We start from the raw sequence: 22187 nt of genomic DNA on the forward strand, positions 1-22187 counted from the left end.
AATTAGTTACTCTAATCAATATAATACCCTTGGACTAATTACAGGTATGTTTTGGTTGGACAAGTCAACGGACACAAACATTTAAAAATAATGGTTTATTAAAAATATATTCTTCGATTACAAAAGTTATTTTAAAAATTAGTTATTTAAGTGATTTTGTAGAAGCTAGGATTTGGTTATGTTCCTACTTCAATTTAAAAATTAAAATAAATTCTTCATATGTATCCGATCGTCAAAATCACTTTTATTTTTTTCGATAAAAACACTTTAAAATATGAAATTCAGGAAGAGGTTTTTAAAGTTACAGATTTTGTATCTAAACTCGTCTTACTTATACTAAGATGGTTTCGTGTAATTTTAGCAGTTCTCTTCTACGTCCATGGTAAATTCTCCGGTTTGCGATTACTTAGCAAGATTTTAGCCGTTTTGAACGTTTACTACTACTAATTAAATGTTGCAAATAAAAGTTGTATCTTGCAAATTACAAATGAAATTGCATATTTTGTGGTGAGGCCAAAATGGGTGAACGAACAAAAAACAAGAGGAATTAATTGATACATACACACTTTATTATTGAAAGAAACACTTAATAACTAAACAATGCTTCACAAATCTCAGAGAAAACTTCAAAAATAATCCCATGGTAGCGAACTGCATTCAAATTCAAGAAACAACTCAAAAGTTTCTCCAAATCTTCAGCTCCAAACAATTGTTTCTCCAATATCATATCCACCATTGATGCCCTGAAATCTCCACGGGGATCTCTCGACTTTTTCTCTACAGCCAAACTCTCCTCGATCATCGAAGGGTTTTTACTAGACTGGGCGGTTTTCCGGCGAGGCTTGGTCGTTTTACGGCGACCAGAAGAAACATAATCTTTGTCGTAGTAGAGATGGGTTGACATTATGTGACCAAAACCCAGTTCAGTTTCTGGGTGGTGGGTTTTTTTCACGGTGGTTTTTCTCCGGCGAGTTTTAGTGGTTTTTGGTGGCGCAGGCAGCGGCGCACTGTGGGTAATAACTCCACCGACGACTCTATTAGACGATGACAGTGAAGAACGGAAGCTGCGTTCTCCCAGTTCATCGATGCTTTTCATCTCCTCACACCTTGTTCCCCGGAAAGCTTTCCGGCGAATAGAGTCGCCGGAACAAGAAGACAAGCTGAACAAAGCATCTGTTTCCGGGAACTTTTCTTCGCCGCTGCTAAACCACCCACTATTAGACGAAGAGCTCTGCTGCAGGTTACAAAGATTAATCTTCTTCCATTCGCGAAACCCTTTAGCTTCTTTCAGAGACGCCGCCATTGAAACAGGCGTAACCGGAGGACATTTCCTTCCTTCCGCATCGGAAGAACCATGCTTTGAAAACAAGATCCCGTTAAATTTCCCAGGATTTTTGTGTTTTTTCAAGAAAGAAGAGCGGTCATTTTCATCATGAGAAATTATACTCACACTACTATCGCTAGTTTTAGGGATGGAAACGGAGCAGTCTGCAACATCTGGCAGTGTTCTCAAGCGGCAAGAAGAAGAAAACAAACGAGAAATTTTGAGGATCAAATTATGATTTTCCATGGTTTTGAATTCTTGCATGCATTTAAACCTATATATATATATAGGGGGAGAACTTGGGTCGGCCTCCGTGCGTCACAAGAATTAATTGTCTACGCTCGTCTTGCGTATATGTCTCTAGATATTCTCTCTTATTAATTAAATTTATAATCTTGATTGACCGATTGATTTTAATCATGTAATTTACTTATCTACGACTTCCTGTTTCTCCAAGTTTAAAATTTTATTATACACAGATTATTATTCTACCGTTTATACGCTGACAATAGAACCAACCGCCGTTAGTATACGGTGCATACTAGGTAAAATCTTAGGATGAAACAGTAGATTGTAAGTTATATTATCCAGATAAATAACACTGAACAAACTTTGTGAAACATAAAAATCGAACAAATAATCATTAATTAAGTATTCACGATTTATTCCACCGATTCAGACACTCGGATATAATAATTATTTTATCATAATTTTGTTGTTTTAATCATTATCAGCGGAATTTATACCGACGCTCTCATATTCAATATCTGTCTCCGATTTTGAATAATCAGGGCCCTGTACGAGTTTATATACAATTAAATATTCCAAGGCCAACCCAAATAATATATATAGTAACAATCACGTGACATGAACATTAAATCAATATAAGACCACATACATGAACTTATTCCGACATTCACGTTTGACGCATTGTTTTAAATTTTCTCAAAATTTTGGAATCGAATTTTATGGTTTATTAAAATTTTACATATAAAAAAAAAATACAGCTGACAATAATATATCTACATGTTATCTAATATAAACCTCGATCTCCCGATAGACATTAATGCAATAATAAAATATTAAAAATATATTTCCCATGCTTTAATTTTTTTTTTAAAAAAAAAAACCATATTAGGGAATTGATATTTATGATTAATAACTTTTAAATTTATGCTTCGAACAATATTTATAGCTAAAATATAATATATATATATATATATATATATATATATATATTTACTCGAATAATAAATATTCTTGTATTTGTGTGTGGGTGGGGGTGTTCATCGGTCGGTTCGGTTCGATTTTCGGTTTTTTATTTCGGTTTTCGGTTTTAGAAATATATAATCCGATATCCGAACCATTTTTCTTCGGTTCGGTTCGGTTTTCTACCAAAACGGTTCGGTTATTTCGGTCGGGTTAATTCGGTTTTGGTATAATTATTTAAATTAATAATATAAATATATTGTAAAATATAATATGTTAACTTTCTATACGTTTTCTTAATAAAATATTTAAATATAAGATCTAAATTAATTAAACAAACAACAATCAACTAAAAATTGTTCAAAATGGTTTTTCATTCACTAGATATCATATCAAAATATATAATATAAATAAAAATATAAAAAATATTATTAATTTAATGAAATTTCGGTTTGTTCGGTTTTTGACATATATAATCCAAAACCGAACCAAATAAATTTCGGTTTTAACATTTGTATCCGAATTACACAATTCGATTTTCGCTTCGATTCGGTGTTCGGTTTTTTTGGTTTGGATTTTCGGTTTTTTCGGTTTTATCCGAAGTTTGAACACCCACACAGTGTGGGTGGAGAGTATCAAGGCTTGAAGCTCCGTGTGCAGCGGCGTATTATCTCAACCAAACGATGTCGATACGCATTCGTCTTATTCAATATTCCAAATGCAACCAAACAACACACACAGTTAGGGATGTAAATGAACCAAATCGTTTGCGAGTTATTCGGAGCTCGGTTCGATAAAAATCTCGTTTGAGTTTTTTTGTTAATAATATCAAACCAAACTAAAGGAGTGAAATTGTTGTAATGTTATTTATACGGTGGTATCAGTGTATGACGAATATCTGTTAAACTGGATTCTGATGTATTATTTTGGAATGTTCAATAATATACTGAGTTTATGTTTTTTTAGTTGTTATTTTTATTGTTTTGATTATTTATGAATGAATTTATATTTTTATGTCTGATTTAAAATTAGATCATAGATATATTTAATTTTTAACAAGCTCAAACTCGAGCTTAATTCTATGCTTTACGAGCTCAAAAACGAGCCGAGCTCAAGCTAGGCTTGTTAAACATGGTAAACGAAGTATTAATGAATCAAGTTCGAGCTCGGATTGATTAACATGATAAACGAACTTTTAACGAACCGAGCTCGAGCTTTTCTCGAGTTTAGTAATTTCAAGACAAACCGAGCTCGAACATGATAATAGAAGTTCAAATCGAGCTCGAGACTCAAAAAATCTTAAACGAGACAAGCTCAAGCCTGATAAGATTTGATTTGATTTGGATCGTTTACTTCCCTACATACAATCAAATTGAATCAATTAATTTTCCACAAAATTAGATAGATATATAGGCATTATACTTAATTTCCCATTATTTTGTAAATGAGAGTAAATTAAGATATGATACAAAAATCTATATCTAATATATAAATTTTCATTCAGAATTACAAAAAGAAAAAAAGAAAAGAAAAGAAAAAAGAGTCACGAAATCACAAATAAAATTTTAAACTATTTTATTTAAGACGCGATTATCATATTCTTCACAATCCTTCAGAGATAGCTGAATTTAACCAAGTTGTGTGTGTCTATATTATATATATATATATATATATATATATATATATCCACCTCGTTTTAATTTTATTTCCAGAAGGGAAAAGAAAAAGGCATCTTGAAGCTTTAGGAGGTTCCAAGAAAGCGGAGACATAAGAAGTAGTACCTGTAAACTTGCTGTGAATTTCGAAGTATGAGTTCCACTACGTACACAATGCACAATATCACACCAAATGCTACGTGACAAATTAATCTGCCCTCGATTTCCAAACCAAGCTTCAGTCACATATCACTCCGTTACAATGAAATGATGTTTACATACAATTAATTCAAATTTCGTGTACATATACTTGATTCAAAGAATTCTTCACTTAATTTTTATATGATTTTTGATCACACACACATATATAGTTGATTATACGTTTTTGTAACAATCTTAACTGCCAGTATATATATTTGGAAATGTTAATATTAGAACTTGAACATAACTCAACCTCAAAAGCTAGCTTAGCTCAATGGGAGAATTGCCCAAACCCATATATGCAATTTCCATGTAATTTATCCAACCGATGTAGGACAACTAACAGGAAATTAAATAAAAGCTAGCTAGCATCTTGTAAATTTTGAATTTTGGACAAGAGACGTTACTGAGATATCCAAACAACTTATTGCATTATAAGAATCAAAGGGGATCGAGCACATGATGAAACCTTATACGCTCCAAACAACCAAAAGCATTAGGACAAAAAAATTGTTTATTTCTGCCACTTTAGGACAATTAGTAAATCTTTAAAATATAGTCATTCTAATTCACTTTTTTTTTAAAAAAAATGTCAGATCATAGGTTTCTTCTTTCAATAATATAATAATAATAGCTTGAAACTAAACGTCAACAGTTTTTAAAAATTATAGTAAATTTTGTTATCCCTAAAAAGTATTGACTTGTGGTGATGTGATTGTCATTGATTTTTGCTTGAATTTGTCTTCTTTGCATTGTATTTATTCGTTTGTTTCAACTTTCAAGTAAAACCCAAATCTTACCTTAACCAGTTGTGTTCCGATTCTGTGTGAAATAATCACATGACGAGTGTACGTATACGTGACGTCAACAAAAATTTCATGATTGGACCATATAATAACTAATCTAAATTTTCGTGTCACGACATAAAAAAAATGAAAAAAAAGGTTATAATTTAGCTCTCAAATTATTTTAAGTTGAAGGCAAAAATTTTAATTACTCGCTAAAAAATTAATTAATCACTGTATCTGAAAATAAGAAAACCTCATATTTATTTATTTATTTACGATTATCATCATATATATTGTCATATTTTAATTTTAATATTGTGTCTTTCATTTTTTTAGAGTTATTTTAGTATTTTTCCATCAGGAATACTGATATTACATTGTGCACGTCAGTGTTGTACTTGCACCACATCAACCCCATATCGCTACCGCGTAGGGGAAAAAAATATTGTGAAGAAAAACAAATATAGCATACTAAGACGGAAATTTGACAATATTGATAACCAAAATCTCAAATAGGTAAATACATAGGACCAAAAGTGTAATTTCCCCACACACACACGTGTATATATATATATATATATAATGCTTTGTAATTTGTATATATGAAATTTGAAAGATTTTCCTTTCTTAGTTGAGTCAAGCAACTATATAAATAAAAATGAAATCCGTGTGTTATTTTTATAAACAAGTTTAGTATAATAATAAGAAGATAAGTCGGGTTAGGTGGGTTTGCCAATTTGAATTTAAAAAAATTGTCTCTTTGGATGGATTTCATGTTGTCTTGGAGTAGATATTTCAATTGAGCCATCATTTTCATAAACAATTTAGCTTCATTGAAACAATAAGCCACAACAATATGGACTTAAAATGCAAAACGAAATCTCATACTTTTTATTCATCCCAAGACTAAAACACGGTTTTCTAAGAAAATGACCATACGTCACATTTTTTTGGGAAAAAAAATCGTATTTGATGATGCTAAAAGTCTCATGTACCCTAGGTTAAGTCGGATGAGCAAAAATTAACTTGAATAGTGGTCGATAATGAATGATCCGAGCTATAAACGTGGACCTGGCAGAACCTATTAATGAGAGAGTGTCGAGATCAATCTTGCGTGGACGAATAAATGTTAGACGGAACCGAAAGTGTTTTCGGCGTAGCCTCTCCGATGTTTTAGTCAGTCCAGAGAGCAAACTTAATAGTACAAATATAATAATGATTAAGTAAGTAATGAGTAAATGAATATAACAATGAGAAGTGCCCGTTGTTATAGATGTAATAATGACCAAAGTTCATGTATGTCAATAACTCTGGTATGACAAGTTACCTGAAATAAGAGATTTAATCTGATATTATAATTTGTAATTAGAATGATGGCAAAAACTTGTGTGAGACGGTCTCACGGGTCGTATTTGTGAGACGGATATCTTATTTGGGTCATACATGAAAAAATATTATTTTTTATACTAAGAGTATTACTTTTTATTGTGAATATGAGTGAGGTTGACCCGTCTCACAGATTAGGATCCGTGAGACGGTCTCACATGAAACCCACTCTAGAATGATATACTTCTATTCTTTCGGGATTATTTTCTTATCACATAACATTTAATCAAGAGTTTTATATAATTGAGATTTTATTTACTGTCATACTTGTATGAGTTCGGGTATATCTACAACTATGATATCAGGAACTTCTCATTGTTATGATGGGTTTTTATAGTGTGATTGACTGATTGATGGTACAATATAGGAATTGTTTTGAGTTAAGGAATAAATATTAAATTGTTTCATCATTGAACGTCGAAATCGGTTGGTATTAGCAAGTTCATTAGGTCAAATTATAATAAACTGAATTTAGAATTCGTGCCGTTTCCACAAGGGCTGATATTTGATTACAGATTATTTATTATTAAAGTTAATCTAGACAAATCAATAAAAGTGAGTGATCGAGATTACCAAAATAATATTTTAATTGAACTAAACTACTAATGAAATATAACAAATTAGATTAAAGGGCAGAGATTAATTCGAAAATAAATCAAATTCAAGCAATATGACTAAAGCACACAATAGGAACTGGCTCAACTATGTGACGCATGTTCTAACTCAATAACATATTATTTTTTTTAACAATATTTATTTATATATTCAAGACTTTGTATTGTTAACTCAATCACTTATTCAAAGTCTTACATAATTATGACGAAATTACCTAAATTATCTATTAATATATTTATAGATTTAATAAATATATTTTCATTCAATCGTCCAAATATTTCTATTTTAATTTAGTTAAACAAAAATGCATTAAGATTTACGAAATCTCAGTTGTTAACTAAAACCGCACTAAAGTCGGTTTAACCACATGTTGAAGGATATTGTGAGGCTAAACTTCAATCTATAGCCTTTCAGTTTGAGATCAAACAAAAAATAGGCAAATAATTGGTCAGATAATTTACATGCAACGATAAACAAATATCAATCAATAATTAGATGCAGAAATAAATAAGTTCATCACTGAATCAATACCAAATATCAAACATAGTCTCGTCTCGGCCCTATCGTGGTCTCACTCAAAAATAATTTACTCCATGAATTCAAAACAAGAAAATAAATCAATCTTTAAATCCATGAAAATAATATTCAAGAAGAGAAAGATTGAAAGATATCAGTGTGAATACCGTTTGAAGGTGTGCCTCATCCTCTTCTTCTCCTTTTGCTCTAGCCGTCAACATTAAAAGTCTCCACGTTCTTGGGTTTTTCTATTTATATTCCCCACAAAAATCCTCCAAAAAATGTAGGATATTAAGTCATAATCTATTTGGAAGGAAGAAAATCGAGTTTGAAAATGATAGAATCCAAAAATATGATTTTTTTTTTTTTCATATTTTGCTCGCATGTTGAATGACCAACGAGGGGGACATGGGTGCTCGAGTGGGTTGGACAGTGAATTCCACATGCAATTTCTACATTCCCAAGCCAATGCATGTCCACGTGGGTTCTTCTTTGATCATTTCTCCAACTTTTCGGGCTTTTCTCGGGGTTTCAATTATGTGACATCTATTTGTTGACTTTTCTATCAATTATTGTCATTTTTTCGTATTTTCGTCAACGCTACACGACAAAAAGTAATTCAATGAACTAATCGAACAATTAGGATGCAAAAACGCCAAATAAATACAAAAACGATGAAATATGAAGTTCAAAACGACAATATTTTTTGTGTTTATCAAACTTTTCAAACTTCAGCTTTTGATCATTCCTTGAGCAAAATTCAGAAAAATTTATTCAAATCTCATCTCAACACATGACACAATCTAGCCCAAGTCCACGAACAAAAACTCAAAACATGTGTTGTGTGTTTCTCAATTGTATTTCAGTTCAAGGTTGCTCTCAAGTATATCGTTCATATCTATTTCACTCAATCTCTCATGTACGTTCTATAGGCTTGCATTCGTATCCTTCTCCACTAAATGTTGGACGATTTTGGCTCTGTCAATAGATCTTTATATTTATAATGTTAGGCTACGGCTCATTACTACAATTAAAGTTAAAGAACTAAAAAAATGAGAAAACTACATAATTATTCAATAAAGTGTATTATCATCTCCAAATCTCTTTTTTTTTTATTGAATTTCATCATTCTTTCCATATTTGAACTTCCCTCAAAATTCTTTTCTCCCTTCTCGATCAACATCCTAAAAATTTATTTATTTATTTATTTCAACAATTATGTACATATCCCACCATTTTTCTTCTTTTATCACAAACTCCATCTTCCTTAGAGATTTTATCTTCAAACGTTGGAGTTTTTTTTTTAGATTATAAGTTATTTTTCTAAAAATTAGACATGAATAGTGTATGAGCTAGTAAACTAAGGTAGTTAATGTAGAATTTCGAAGAAATGATGAGTGATGGTTAATTTGTGTGCATTTGTCCCACTTCACTCGATTTTAAATTAGGCTCAAATGGGGCTTTAAGGAAAAAAATTATGTATTTGGTTGGCTCGAAAAGCTCAAACGGTCTAACGATCGCCTAACTCATTCTTAAGCCATCACCATCTGTATTTTTGCCTTGACGAGTAATTAGGCAAGTTCTAGACTGTTTCAAACCTCTCTCATAAATTCAGACAAGCTCACATCTCTCGCTTATGGTGTATATCTTTCCGTAATTCACAATTGATTCAAATACATTGATCTAAGTGCATGTAACTTGTTTCAAAGTCTTGATACAAACCAGTTAATGTCTCGTTTCTACGATTTTCAATTATGATATCTTCCTTTCAATCCTAGACAAAATTTAAATTTTCTTGTAATCCAAATCTCAATTAACAAATCGGGGTTTCTTACACTCATGTATTAAAAAAATTATGTTGGTCGACAAATTTGGAAATTGTAAGTATAATTTTTTTTTTCAAAAGAGAGACAACCCTCATACACATTAAAATTTACATTATCTTTGGTGTAAGCCGAAATAAAGACTAGATGCAAAAAACTTCCCTGAAATGGCGGGGTAAGGTGGTTCTAAACAAACGAGCCCCAAATACTAAAATGGTAAGTTTTATCATTCTTCATTGATCTCACCTTAGTCACTTTTTTGCTTAGGTTCATACCGCCAGAGTGGAGAAGCGAATAAATGAGACTGTGAACAGGTTAAACAGGACAAAGGTGGAAAGAACGCCTGATTTAAAAGGTGATTGTATCTCCTTGTCATACATCCATCTGATTGAGAGCAACACATTATATTTCTTGTTTTTCTCTTTTTATTTATGTTATTATTATTATTTGTTTTTGTGCAAGTCAGGCCTTGTCGGCCAATAAATGCAGATGTTGGAAGATGCAATTAAGAATGTTGATAGAGGTTTAAAGATAGTAGGTTGTGGCTGTCTTATTTATGACAGCCACAATAGAGCTCGTTCCCCTCATTCTTATCATCCCATTTTCAAATTCTTCTCTCAACTCAATACATTTTTATTTGAGTGTTCAGTTTTATAATATTCATAAGGTATTTGTTCTGATGTATTAAGAGATTGTGTGTTCTCTTTGGAAACACAATGAGTGGGTTGTACACCATAATTATAGTAAAAAAATTTCACCTTACCCGTGGTTTTTACCCTAATAATTTTGAGGGGTTTTCACGTAAATTTCTTTGTCCAATTTATTATTTATTTTCATATTTATTATCTCAAGTTGCACGTGGGACCAAAAAGAGGTATCAGACCCTTGGTTTAAATTTTTTTAAAATTCTAAGTATGCTGTTTGGTTGCAGCCTATACTGATCGTCCACATCAGAAAAGATTTTTTTGAGATTTTTTATTAAGGCTGGATTATTTTGTCCAGTCTACTAAATTGTTGTTGACATAATGACGGACATGTACGAGATAACAAAGTTCAATGTAATCAATTTTATGTTGTGAAAATAATGATACAAGCAGTTTTAAGAAAGGAGAATTGATTGGCGGCTATCGGAGATATACCGGTGGAAATCACGGATGATGGAAAGTGAAATGAGATTAATGATAATGTTGTTTTCAATCTACACTTGGCCATAGCAGACGAAGTATTGTCAAGTATCTCTGAGATAAAAACAGCAAAAGTTATTTGGAATACTCAGACAAAGATGTTTGAGGTCAAGTCGCTACACAACATGATTTTCCTAAGAAAAAATGTTTTATACTCTTCGGATGACGGAATCCTCATCGATGACCGACCACATCAACACACTAAATATTATATTTGCTCAACTCACTTCTATGGGACATAAAATAGAAGAAAATGAACGTGTGGAGCTTCTACTTCAAAGTCTACCAGATTCATATGATCAACTTATCATCAACATAACCAACAATATTCTTATGGGCTTTCTAAAATTCAACGATATTGTCAACATGAAGGCATCAAAAGACAGTTTACGACCGCTTACACACCTCAACATAATGGAATGGCAGAGCGGATGAACATGACGTTGTTGGACAGAACAAAAGGCATGTTGAGGACTGAGGGTTTAGACAAGTCATTTTGGGCGGAAGCAGTCAAAACCGCTTGTTATATTATCAATCGTTCTCCTTCGGTGGCGATTGATCTGAAAACTCTGATGGAGATGTGGATCGGGAAGCCGACATATTATTCTCATTTGCATACATTTAGAAGTCTTGTGTACGTTCTATACAATGAGCAAGAAAGATCAAAGTTGTATTCGAAATCCAGAAAATGTATCTTCTTGGGATATGGTGATGGAGTTAAGGGGTTTCGCTTGTGCGATCCTAATGTCCACAAGTTTGTCATCAGCAGATATGTTATCTTCGAGGAAGATAAAGTAAAGGGAGGCAAAGATACACTGAATTCAGAAACTGCTATATTTCAAGTGGAAAATAAAACAGACGAAGGTCACGAAAAACATGAACATATTGAGTCTGAGGTTTCAAATGTGAGGCAGTCAACTCGAGACAGAAGACCACCAGATTGGCTTTCAGATTATGTCACTGAAAGCAATATTGCATATTGTCTATTATCAGATGATGGTGAGCCATCGAGTTTCCACGAATCTACTCAAAGCTCGGATGTATCCTTCTAGACGATAGCAATGCATGAAGATTTGGAATCATTAGACAAGAATAAAACTTGGATCTTTTTACTCTGGCAAATAGAACTTGGTTTGCAGGTTGAACAAATATCTGTACGGTCTCAAACAGGCGCCGATGTGTTGGTACAAGAGATTTGATTACTATATTATGAGCCTTGGATACAACATACTGAGTACATACCCTTGTACGTATTTCAAGAGGTCTGGTGATGATTATATCATTTTACTGTTGTATATGGAAGACATGTTGGTAGCAGTTGAAGGCACAGTTGGCTAGGGAATTTGATATGAAAGACTTGAGACCAGCAAACAAGATTCTAGGGATGCAAGTTCACCGAGACAAAGGTAACAGAAAGATTTGGATTTTTCAAAAAAATTATTTGAAGAAAGTCTTGCAACGCTTCAACATACAAGATAGTAAGCCAATCTCGATCTCTCTTCCTGTTAACTTCAAGTTATCCTCCGAGATGTGTCCCAGCAGTGAAGCAGGGAGTATGGAGATGTCTCGAGTACCATATGCATCAGCAATGGGAAGTTTGATATTCGCTATGATCTGTACAAGATCGGACATTGCTCAAGCAGTGGGAGCAGTTAGTCGGTACATGACGAATCTTGGACGAGAGAATTGGAGCACGGTTAAGAGGATCCTTAGATATATTAAGGATACCTCAAATAGTGCATTATGTTTTGGAAGATCAGATTTCACACTCAGTGGCTATGTTGATTCAGATTATGCAGGAGATCCTGATAAGAGGAAATCTACTACTGATTATGTGTTTACATTTGCAGGGGGAGCAGTAAGCTGAGTTTCAAAATTGTAAACAGTTGTGGCGTTATATACAATAGAGATAGAATATATGACAACTACTCAAGCTCGCAAGGAGGAAGTATGGATTAAAATGTTATTGGAGGAAATCAGGCACATACAACAGAATATTTCTTTGTTTTGTGACAGTCAGAGTGCCTTGCACATCGCAAGAAATCCAGCCTTTCATTCCAGGACGAAACACATTGGAGTCCTATTTCACTTTGTATGGGAAGTAGTAGAAGAAAGAAGTGTTGATATGTTGAAAATTCATACAAAAGATAACATAGCTGATGTTCTGACCAAGTCAGTGAATATTGAAAAGTTTGAATGGTGTAGATGTTCAAGTGGCCTAGCAGAAACGTAAGCAGCAGGTAATGACAAGATTAAAAGAATGTATGGAGATGTGTTTGATTCTCAATCAAATCTTCAAGTGAGAGAAATGTCGGCAAAATAACGATGGGGTCTGAAAATTGGAAAATTGTGTAGACAAGTATGAAATAATTGGGAGAAAAGGTCAGGGTCGTATTTTGCAGGCTTTGCAAATGGAAGGAATTTCCTACACGCGGTTTCACACTTGTGGGGAGCTCTATAAATAGAGCCTCCTCCTTTTATTCTGAAATCATTCTTTCTTCGAGTTTGCTATCACCTTATAGCATTTGAGTGCTTAGTTCTATGTGAAGTGTTTGTTCTCCTGTATTAAGAGAATGTGTGTTCTCTTTGGAAACATAGTGAGTCGGTTGTACACCATAAAATATTATAATAGAATTCTTTTCATCTTACCTGTAGTTTTTACCCTAATAATTTTTAAGGGTTTTTCACGTAAATCACTTTGTCCAATTCATTCTTTATTTTCATATTTATTATCTCGAGTTGCTGCACGCGGGACCAACATACATGTCTTTTCAATTGGGTGTTATTTACTTATCAGGCTTGTATGTTTACATGTTTTCAGCTGAACGAGAGGCGGTTGATGCTGATGAAAGATCGGAGAGGAAACAACTTCTTAGAGACAAAGTAAGTTATTTCTATTTATGTATCTATGATATCAATTAACCTAGAGCCTTTTAAAGTAACAACTGGTGAGCTATTTGATGTGGACTTTGTGTTCAGTCTGTGGTGTTTAGTTTCCTTTGAAAGTAGCTATGGCATGTGCTATCAATACTATCCATATGTGATATGCGAGTTCTTGTTCAGGTGTATCTTCTTTGAGAACCGTTTGTATCGAGTTTATCAGCTTTCTTGTCAGGAAGTTCTGCTAATATTCTCAATTTTTTATGGGCACTTTGGTTTTCCGTGTTTGATTCTGATCGTCAGGTTAGTTGATGGAATTTTATGGTTTTCCCGATTTCGGTTGTAGTTAAATAATGCATTATTTTCAAAAAGTAAAAATAAATTCAATCTCTACAACGTCGTAAGGAGATGTTTTTGTAGAAACGACACGAAGAGTTGGAAAAGCTCGAAAAAGATAGACAAGCAGAAATAAGGAGCTACAAAAATATAGATGGTAGCTGAAAAGATGACATCTAACAAGGACATAGCATCAACCAACAAGTCCCTCCAAGAACTTGAAGAAGACTTCAGTGAACGAGGAAAAGCTTCCATATTCTTTTAAAAAATCGCGCCTTTGTGGATTCAAGAAAAATATAAGAAGATTGCTCATCTGTTGTATTGAAATTAGATGATGACAGAAAAAAACGACTGATCTTGCATCAAAGAGAAGCCATATCGAGAAACCTCGTCAATACGATATTGTGTTATCAACAAACTTTGAGTTATTATTTTATGCCACCGACTAAATTATAATCTTAGTGAAACACTTTATTTCTTATCTCACGTGTGCTTTTTTTGGTTAGGACAAAAATTTGTGTGAGACGGTCTCACGAGTCGTGTTTTGTGAGATGCCATCAATGAAAAAGTATTACTTTTTATGCTAAGAGTATTACTTTTTATTATGAATATCGGTATGATTGACCCGTCTCATAGATAAAAATTCGGGAGACCGTCTCACGAGATCGTCTCACAAAAAACTTACTCTCTTGGTAAAATATTAATTGAAGTGGAGGGTTTCTTCAAACAACAAAAGACCTGATCGGCTCCTGAGCTAGATCGTTCCATATTTGATAATTTGGCTTAAAATTTTGTTAAATAACAAGCTGACTAAGCATTGATGAGAGCTTGACTCGAGTGTGACAAGTACAGAGAATTGATATTCAATTATATGCATGATTGAACCAGTTTTAGGCACTTCTCTAAATTTGGTTGATACTCTTTAATGCATCGATCTTTTCGAATTTAAAACTGAAGAGTATACCCTATCCAACTCCTTGAAATTGGTTTTTACGAGGTTTGTGTCGTGAATTAAATATGGCTAGTGATCGTCAAAATCATGAAAGAAATAACTTATGAGCGTCCAATGGTGGATGCAAGCACGTTCCTGTAATGGTTTTCGTACTCGAATCAGAATTACCATCATGTTCCAGTTGGAGCGTCCGATGGTGGCGATGGTATATGAATTGCAGCCCACCCCAGCCACCAGTACAGATTTGTAACCACGACCGAATTTCAAAGGTGTCATTTTAAGTCAAGAAAACCAACTTTTTGGCCGTTTGAGCTCTAATATCAAATTTGGTATCAGGAGTGTCAATGGCGGCAGAAGTAGGAGTTTTGACAGTGAGAGGCTTGGAATATATGTTCATGCCCATTTTAAGAAAATGCAATAGCATGAGATGCTTGAAGAGATTACATGCTCAAATGGAGAAATTCTCCTTGATGCAAAGCAATATCTTAGTGACAAGAATGCTAGAAATTTGTGATGAAAATGGCGAGATTGGGCATGCAGGTTTGCTATTTAAACAGGTTCTTGAACCAAATGTTTACTTGTACAATGCCATGATTAGAGCATACACACACCACCATATGTATATATTGACCATTAGTGTCTATAAGCAAATGCTGAGACATTCATTTGATCGAGTTGAAGATGCTGTTTTTCCTGATAGATTTACATACCCTTTTATTATTAGGTCATGTGGAGGGCTTCTTGATGTTTGCTTAGGTAAACAAATACATGGGCATGTTTATAAATTTGGGTTGAGTTGTAATAATGTGGCAGAGAATTCATTGTTGGATTTGTATGTGAAGTGTGATGAAATAAGCGATGCCCACAAATTGTTTGATGAAATGAGTGAAAGAGATGTTATTTCTTGGAATAGTCTTGTTTTTGGGTACATGAAGTTGGGTCAGGTAAGAAAAGCTAGATTGTTATTTGAAGACATGCCAAATAAGAATATTGTTTCTTGGACCGGAATGATATCAGGGTACACGAAAATCCGTGGATATAGTGAAGCACTCGATGTCTTCAGAAGAATGCAGGAAGAGGGTGTGCAGCCTGATTGGATCAGTTTGGTTGCTGTTTTGCCGGCTTGCGCTCAATTGGGAGCTCTAGAACTTGGGAAATGGATTCATTTTTATGCCAAGAAAAATGGATCCTTGAAAAAGACGTGTGTGAGTAATGCGTTGATTGAAATGTACTCGAAATGTGGTAGTGTGAACCAAGCTTGGCAGTTGTTTAGCGAGATGCAGAGAAGGGATGTTATTTCTTGGAGCAGTATGATTGCAGGGCTAGCTCAACATGGGAAAGCTCATGAAGCAATTGAATTGTTCTTAAAGATGCAGGGAGAAAAGGTTGAACCAAACGAGATCACATTCGTCAGTATTTTGTCTGCTTGTGGGCACGCTGGTTTGGTGGATGAGGGGTTGAAATACTTCGACACAATGAGAAACAACTATCGTATAGAGCCTGGAATTGAGCATTACGGTTGTTTGGTTGATCTTCTTGGACGAACAGGGAATCTTGATCGAGCTCTAAAAGTTATATATAGCATGAGAATGAAGCCAGATTCAGCAATATGGGGTTCTTTGTTAAGTTCTTGCAGAACTCATCGCAATCTTGAGATTGCAGTCATAGCCGTGGAGAATCTCCTCGAACTTGAACCACACGACACAGGAAACCTCGTCTTGCTCGCTAATATATATGCAGATCTTGGGAAGTGGGATGGAGTTTCAAGAATGAGAAAATTCATCAGAAGTAAGAGCATGAAAAAGACGCCAGGTTGCAGTCTAATTGAGATAAATAGCACAGTTCAAGAATTTGTATCAGGGGACGAATCAAAGCCATTCCTAAAAGATATCTGCCAGATACTCGATTTGTTGGCTTTGCATCAGAACAGAGCGGAAGACTGGATTAAAACTGTATTCTGTTACCACTATTAAACGTCAAAATGTATGTACTATTAAGAACTCTATGATACCTCTAGGATACGATTGATGCATTGAAAGAATATGCACTTTAGAAAGATTTTGAGCAGATTGCTTTCTAGCATTGGCCAATAAATCTGTATAATGACTTCACATTATTCACTTAATATGCAAATGCAACAAGAATTGAATTAAATGTAACCAGAAAAATTAAAAAAACATCTATTACTGGAAAAGATCGTAAAGATGAATGCCAATCTAGACAGAAATCATATAACTTTTTCATCAGTCCAAACAAAAGTATCACGAGCCCAGTCACCGCATCAAGGAAAGGCCACATACGAGCACCACGACATAGATGCTGAAGTCCATGAGCAGTGCTCCAAAAATATTCTGCAACAATAACCCTGACTCAAGAGCTCTCCCCAGTTGATCAGCCAAACCGTTTTCTCCAGAAGAAGTAACTTTATTCATCTGTCTCGCTCTCGCATCGGCTCCATCTTTTTCAGACAAAATCCGTGCAATCACAATTGACATGTTTGTTAACAAAAGCAGATAAAGTGGTCTGAAAAATATGGTTCCCCTAATTACACCCCAGCCCAATATGGGGAATCCTATATACGAGAGGATTACTAAGAGTGCAGCTGCTACAGCACAACGAATTCGAACATTCTCAGAAGCTGATATAGCAGAAATTATTTCACCAGTTGTTAATGGGTTATGATGGCTATGATGTTCGTGTTGATGTGTCTTTGCAGGATTTTGAACAGATGGCGGGGCTTGAAAAACTGGTTCCTCCTGGCCAAGTAAAGTCGTGGAAGTAGAGGCAACACTTTTTCCTTTGTCACCATTGCGCAGTAAAGGCTCCGCTTCTGGAACACAATTGTCACGCTGACTGAGTTCTCTAACAGAGTCGCGATTCAGAAGAGATGGATCTTCACGCTCCGAAGAATCTGCAATATCAATGCAATGACCAACTCGCGACACAATATGGTGACTACAAGGAAACAGAAAACCATGAAATAAGCAGTTGCTGTGGTGATTTTCAGCGTGAATTACGTCAACCCCACATGATTGATAAACTATATATCTATTATTATATTAAAGTTAAACCATCCATACTAAATCCCAAAAACTTAAAATTTTCCACCAATTTAAGACTATTCAACATCACTCTCCAAATCAATTTCAACTATTATGAGAAATTAGCTGGAAACATACAAAAACCTTCATGTTTAAAAAATCTTTTCCCATAAATATCCCTTATTTTGTTACAATCAACTATCAATTTCAATCATGTCTTGATGATTTTGTAAAACAACTTAACTAAACTAAATGTTTTGAAAATAAATATTTATCGCAAGCATAAATTTCATAATATTAATGTGCTATTATTTTAAACGCTTTGCGTGTCCACAGCTAGTATTCCATTTAGATGCACATCTTTCAAAAACCAACCGTGATGGAAACTGCGTAACCATGCGTTTCCGGGCTAGGCTACCTAGAAAGATAAATCTTTTCTTATTACAACTTTTAACAAAGATTGGAAAGGAAATCAAACAAAGGAAGCAGATATACATATCATAAACGTTGCATTTTCTGCTAAGCATGAGAGTTTATCAACACCAGTTATGCAATCAAGAAAAATACCTTCTTCAAACAAAACCAGCTAAAAAAGCTAAACCCAGAAAGAAACCTTACAATTTCAATCCAATCTTAAACATAGTCCAGCTGAAATCAATCACGAATATACATTTGAACAATATAAATATAAATTGAGGTGTTACCAAAGGGCGTGGAACGGATGGCAGAAGCAGGTGATAGATCGGGGTCAGGAGATAGGGATTGGACACGGCCGGTGATGAGAGCCAAGCGTTCGGATCCTCTATCGGAGAGACGACGTCGCCGCGCTTCTCTGCTGCTCACCGTATCCATAGATCCCCTCGTTTGATTAATCAAATTATTCGGTGGATTAATTAATGCATTGGATCTATACTTTTTCTTTACACTTATATAACGTAACATTAGAGTAGTCTTTCAACATATCATAAGTCGATCCAAAACATTATTTAACATAAAAAAATTTAATATATATTCTAGTGTTGTTTGTATATTTTTTTAATTAATTGATCTATATTCAATTAAAAAAATATATAATAAATATAAAAATTAATGAGAGATTATACGTACAAATAATATACAATGTTTTAATAAAATGTGAAAGAAATTGATGGTGCTGCAACTAATTAAAAAGAGTATACATTGAAAATAATTCACATTTAATTACATATTTATTTCTTATGCGATAGATAGTATCAACGAATTAATCAGAGTTTAAGTGCCAAATATATTTTTGAATGATTTATCTCACGGGTGATACTGAACATTTCACTCGTTTTTTTATTTATTGAAAATTGATCATCTGAACGTGATGCAAAAAGCAGACATAATTATTTATACAGATTATAATAACAACTAAACATATCATAATAACACAAAACCATATTCCAAATTAAATGAATTGATATAGTACATGCAAAAATTTAAAATTAGTTTATAGTTTCAATGAAATTCAGTTTTAATTTGAATAAAGAAAATAAAAAAAACATTTAATTCATAAATTACATTTGAATGGATATAAAATGAATTAAATTCAAATTCGAACGAAGTGATATAATCAATACAAACAACAATTAAAGTTTATATTTTCAAATGTCTTCGATTCACATTTGAATTTTTAAAAAGAAAATTGAGAAATATTTATAAAGAAATATCAATAAAAATTACATAAAATTAAATATTTTCAATCATTTATTGTTTTATGATATATCTTTTTTTTAAATTGTCATTTTGGTAAGAACTTACTATTTTAAGAAAAAACTTAGCTTAATAAATATATATAAATATATATTGATGTGATCTCGTTAAAATAGGTGAGCCGGGTACGGAGCTTCAACGGACCAAATCAATAATTTATAATGTTTGGGAATTTGAGTGAAGATAATGGCTTGGATCAACACCTGTAAACAAGAAAGTAACTCGTGAATGGGCGCCGGAGGGATGTCCGGCGTGGCCACTCCGATGCTTAAGTCAGCAGGCTTTTTTATGAACACAAGCAATATTTGAAGGGAAATATGTAAGTGCTTTTAGTTCAAAGATTTCCCAATGTTTAAATGACACTAATAACTGCTATTTATAGTAGAAAATGGGGTAGGTACCTCGATTCTTGTGCCACCTACTAAGTATGGCAAGTCGGCTGCCCATACTTGTAGCTTCTGATGACTTCTAGGACACTCCAAGCCCAAGTGGTTCTGACGGATTAGGCTGCCTGTATCGATCACACTCGAGTGTGGTGCAATTCTCGAGGTGGCCTGGGTAGTTGGTTACCTGGGTACCTGTATGAGAAACCGGGTGGAGAAGAAGTGTCCGGGCAGCTGTCTTCTGATCCGGGCTATTCAACCGATAACCCGGGTTATCATTAACCCGGAAATGGATCACCATTATCCCGGACCCTTACAGGGGTATCACCACACATCCTAAAAATAGTCGGGCTAGAGCTTGACTCACTGTCCCGATCAGTCATGCATGTTTTACTCCAAAACATATCCCAGAGTGAATAAGAGCCTTGGGTCTCTAAATATCCTGCAGAAGTGATGAGGTGTCAGGCTTCCATATCTCTCAGGTTTTGTACATTCATTGTTTAGTATTCTCGGGAAATCCAATGAATGTCATTATGCTGCATGCGTTAACAGTGACACCGTCGAAAATTGTTCGTATTCCGAGGTAATAATGAACATGTTTCCTCGATACCCATACACGTCTTTTCATCTGCCTGTTCAATTTCCTATATTGGGTTCGGATCGACGATGGAGACTGATTCCTTCCTATATATATATACAGTAACCTGCTTACCTATTCTCCAACATTCCATCAATTCAGTCCTCAAGAAGTGCAATGGCGGGTTCCAGTGGTTCGAAATCTCCCGACATGGCAGCAGAGTTTATGCAAGCGGCTTTTGAGAAAAGAAAATCTGAATTGGAAGATGAAGTCTTCCAAAAGATCTTCCATTACTGGGAGGAGCTGCAAGGACTTCAGCTTCTTCACGAGTGGGAGGAGGCTATCACTCCTGATGTGGCGCCCCAAACCTCGCCACATAATCATACAACATATGACGTCATAAAAAAATTTATTTTCGACGACGTAATAATATAATGCATATACGACAAAATAGTGCAATCACCACACTATCTATGCCAATGCAGCAGAAACAGTATAATAAATACACACATACAACTCAAGTAAGACAATAAGCTATACTGTCTCTATCTACTATCAACTACAGGACTGTTTGACTAGACACACCTAGTCCTTCACCACTATCATGTCTCACGCATAGTCCTGTAACCTGCCCCAACAGAAACAGCCCTCAAAGGGTGAGCATATACAACAATCATCATCGTAATACATAACAGTTATATTAACAACATAAAATATAACTAAAATCATAATATAAATACCCCCTTTGCCGTTTCTGGACAATTAGCCAACAACAACCTCAACAACATCACAATGCAACAACATCGACGATACGTCGCACCCCAACACCGGCGACAGCAATATTGTCGAACGAACAACAACATCGACGATACGTCGCAGCCCAACACCGGCGACAGCAATATCGTCGAACGAATAACAACATCAACGATACGTCGCACCCCAACACCGGCGACAGCAATATCGTTGAACGAACAACATCAACGTGACAACATCAACGACAACATCAACGAGACGTCTCCCAACAACGATAGTCAACAATATCAACAATAATAAACAACAACAAATATAATACCAAATCACCCAAATCCAGTGATTTATCGTCGTTCAACACAATAGTATTCATCAATACTAAACAATAACAACATATGCTCGTACGTCAACACGTACCTGATAATCGAGTATATATACAATCTGGCTATTTCTTTGATCCTGAGGCTTGTGATGTATCTAAATAATTCAACAATAATTATCAGATCATTGTCACCGTATCAACACAGTTATAACAGCCTCAATATATAACATCAAATAGCCCAACAACAATTAATTCAACAAAATATAAAACTCGATTATAAATTCGTATTGTTCAACAATTTAATATTCTGATGTATTTAATTCATAATACTACCATCAAATACACCCTAATTAATTAACTTCAAATAATAGGTTATTTTACAACATCCGTCAAATTACGAAAACTTTATATCAACGTGTAGCCTATACTTCGTAGATTCCGAATATATAATCAGAATTAATAATAACTGACAAACCACTCTCCAATCTCAGCCCAACGATTAAAAATCCCT

The 22187-nt window shown here is 34.2% G+C and overlaps 2 protein-coding genes and 1 pseudogene across 2 annotated transcripts; 2 read left to right on the forward strand and 1 right to left on the reverse strand.

Moving 5' to 3' along the window:
* The first annotated feature begins 9664 nt into the window (after nt 1-9664).
* LOC142527069 (uncharacterized) lies at nt 9665-14348 on the forward strand (annotated as a pseudogene).
* Nucleotides 14349-14807: 459 nt separating this feature from the next.
* Nucleotides 14808-16844, forward strand: LOC142527181 (pentatricopeptide repeat-containing protein At2g20540). The gene has a single exon (XM_075631908.1). It carries the CDS (start codon nt 15214-15216, stop codon nt 16840-16842), a length of 1629 nt encoding a protein of 542 aa, XP_075488023.1. The 5' UTR covers nt 14808-15213; the 3' UTR covers nt 16843-16844.
* Nucleotides 16845-16963: 119 nt separating this feature from the next.
* On the reverse strand, nt 16964-18824 carry LOC142527182 (uncharacterized). The gene is made up of 2 exons (XM_075631909.1): nt 18615-18824; nt 16964-17780 (listed from the first exon to the last, which is right to left on the reverse strand). The coding sequence occupies exons 1-2, from the start codon at nt 18760-18762 to the stop codon at nt 17143-17145; spliced, it is 786 nt and encodes a 261-aa protein (XP_075488024.1). The 5' UTR covers nt 18763-18824; the 3' UTR covers nt 16964-17142.
* Nucleotides 18825-22187: the final 3363 nt, after the last annotated feature.

This window comes from Primulina tabacum, chromosome 15 (assembly GCF_025594145.1).
Source record: "Primulina tabacum isolate GXHZ01 chromosome 15, ASM2559414v2, whole genome shotgun sequence".
In the NCBI taxonomy this organism is placed as follows: domain Eukaryota; kingdom Viridiplantae; phylum Streptophyta; class Magnoliopsida; order Lamiales; family Gesneriaceae; genus Primulina; species Primulina tabacum.

Bases quoted from the DNA above. Each gene is read 5' to 3' on its own strand.
- LOC142527181 (XM_075631908.1), top strand. From the start codon at position 15,214: ATGGCGGCAGAAGTAGGAGTTTTGACAGTGAGAGGCTTGGAATATATG.
- LOC142527182 (XM_075631909.1), bottom strand. From the start codon at position 18,762: ATGGATACGGTGAGCAGCAGAGAAGCGCGGCGACGTCGTCTCTCCGAT. The intron at 17,781-18,614 runs GTAACACCTCAA...TTGATATTGCAG, and splicing joins CATCCGTTCCACGCCCTTTG to ATTCTTCGGAGCGTGAAGAT.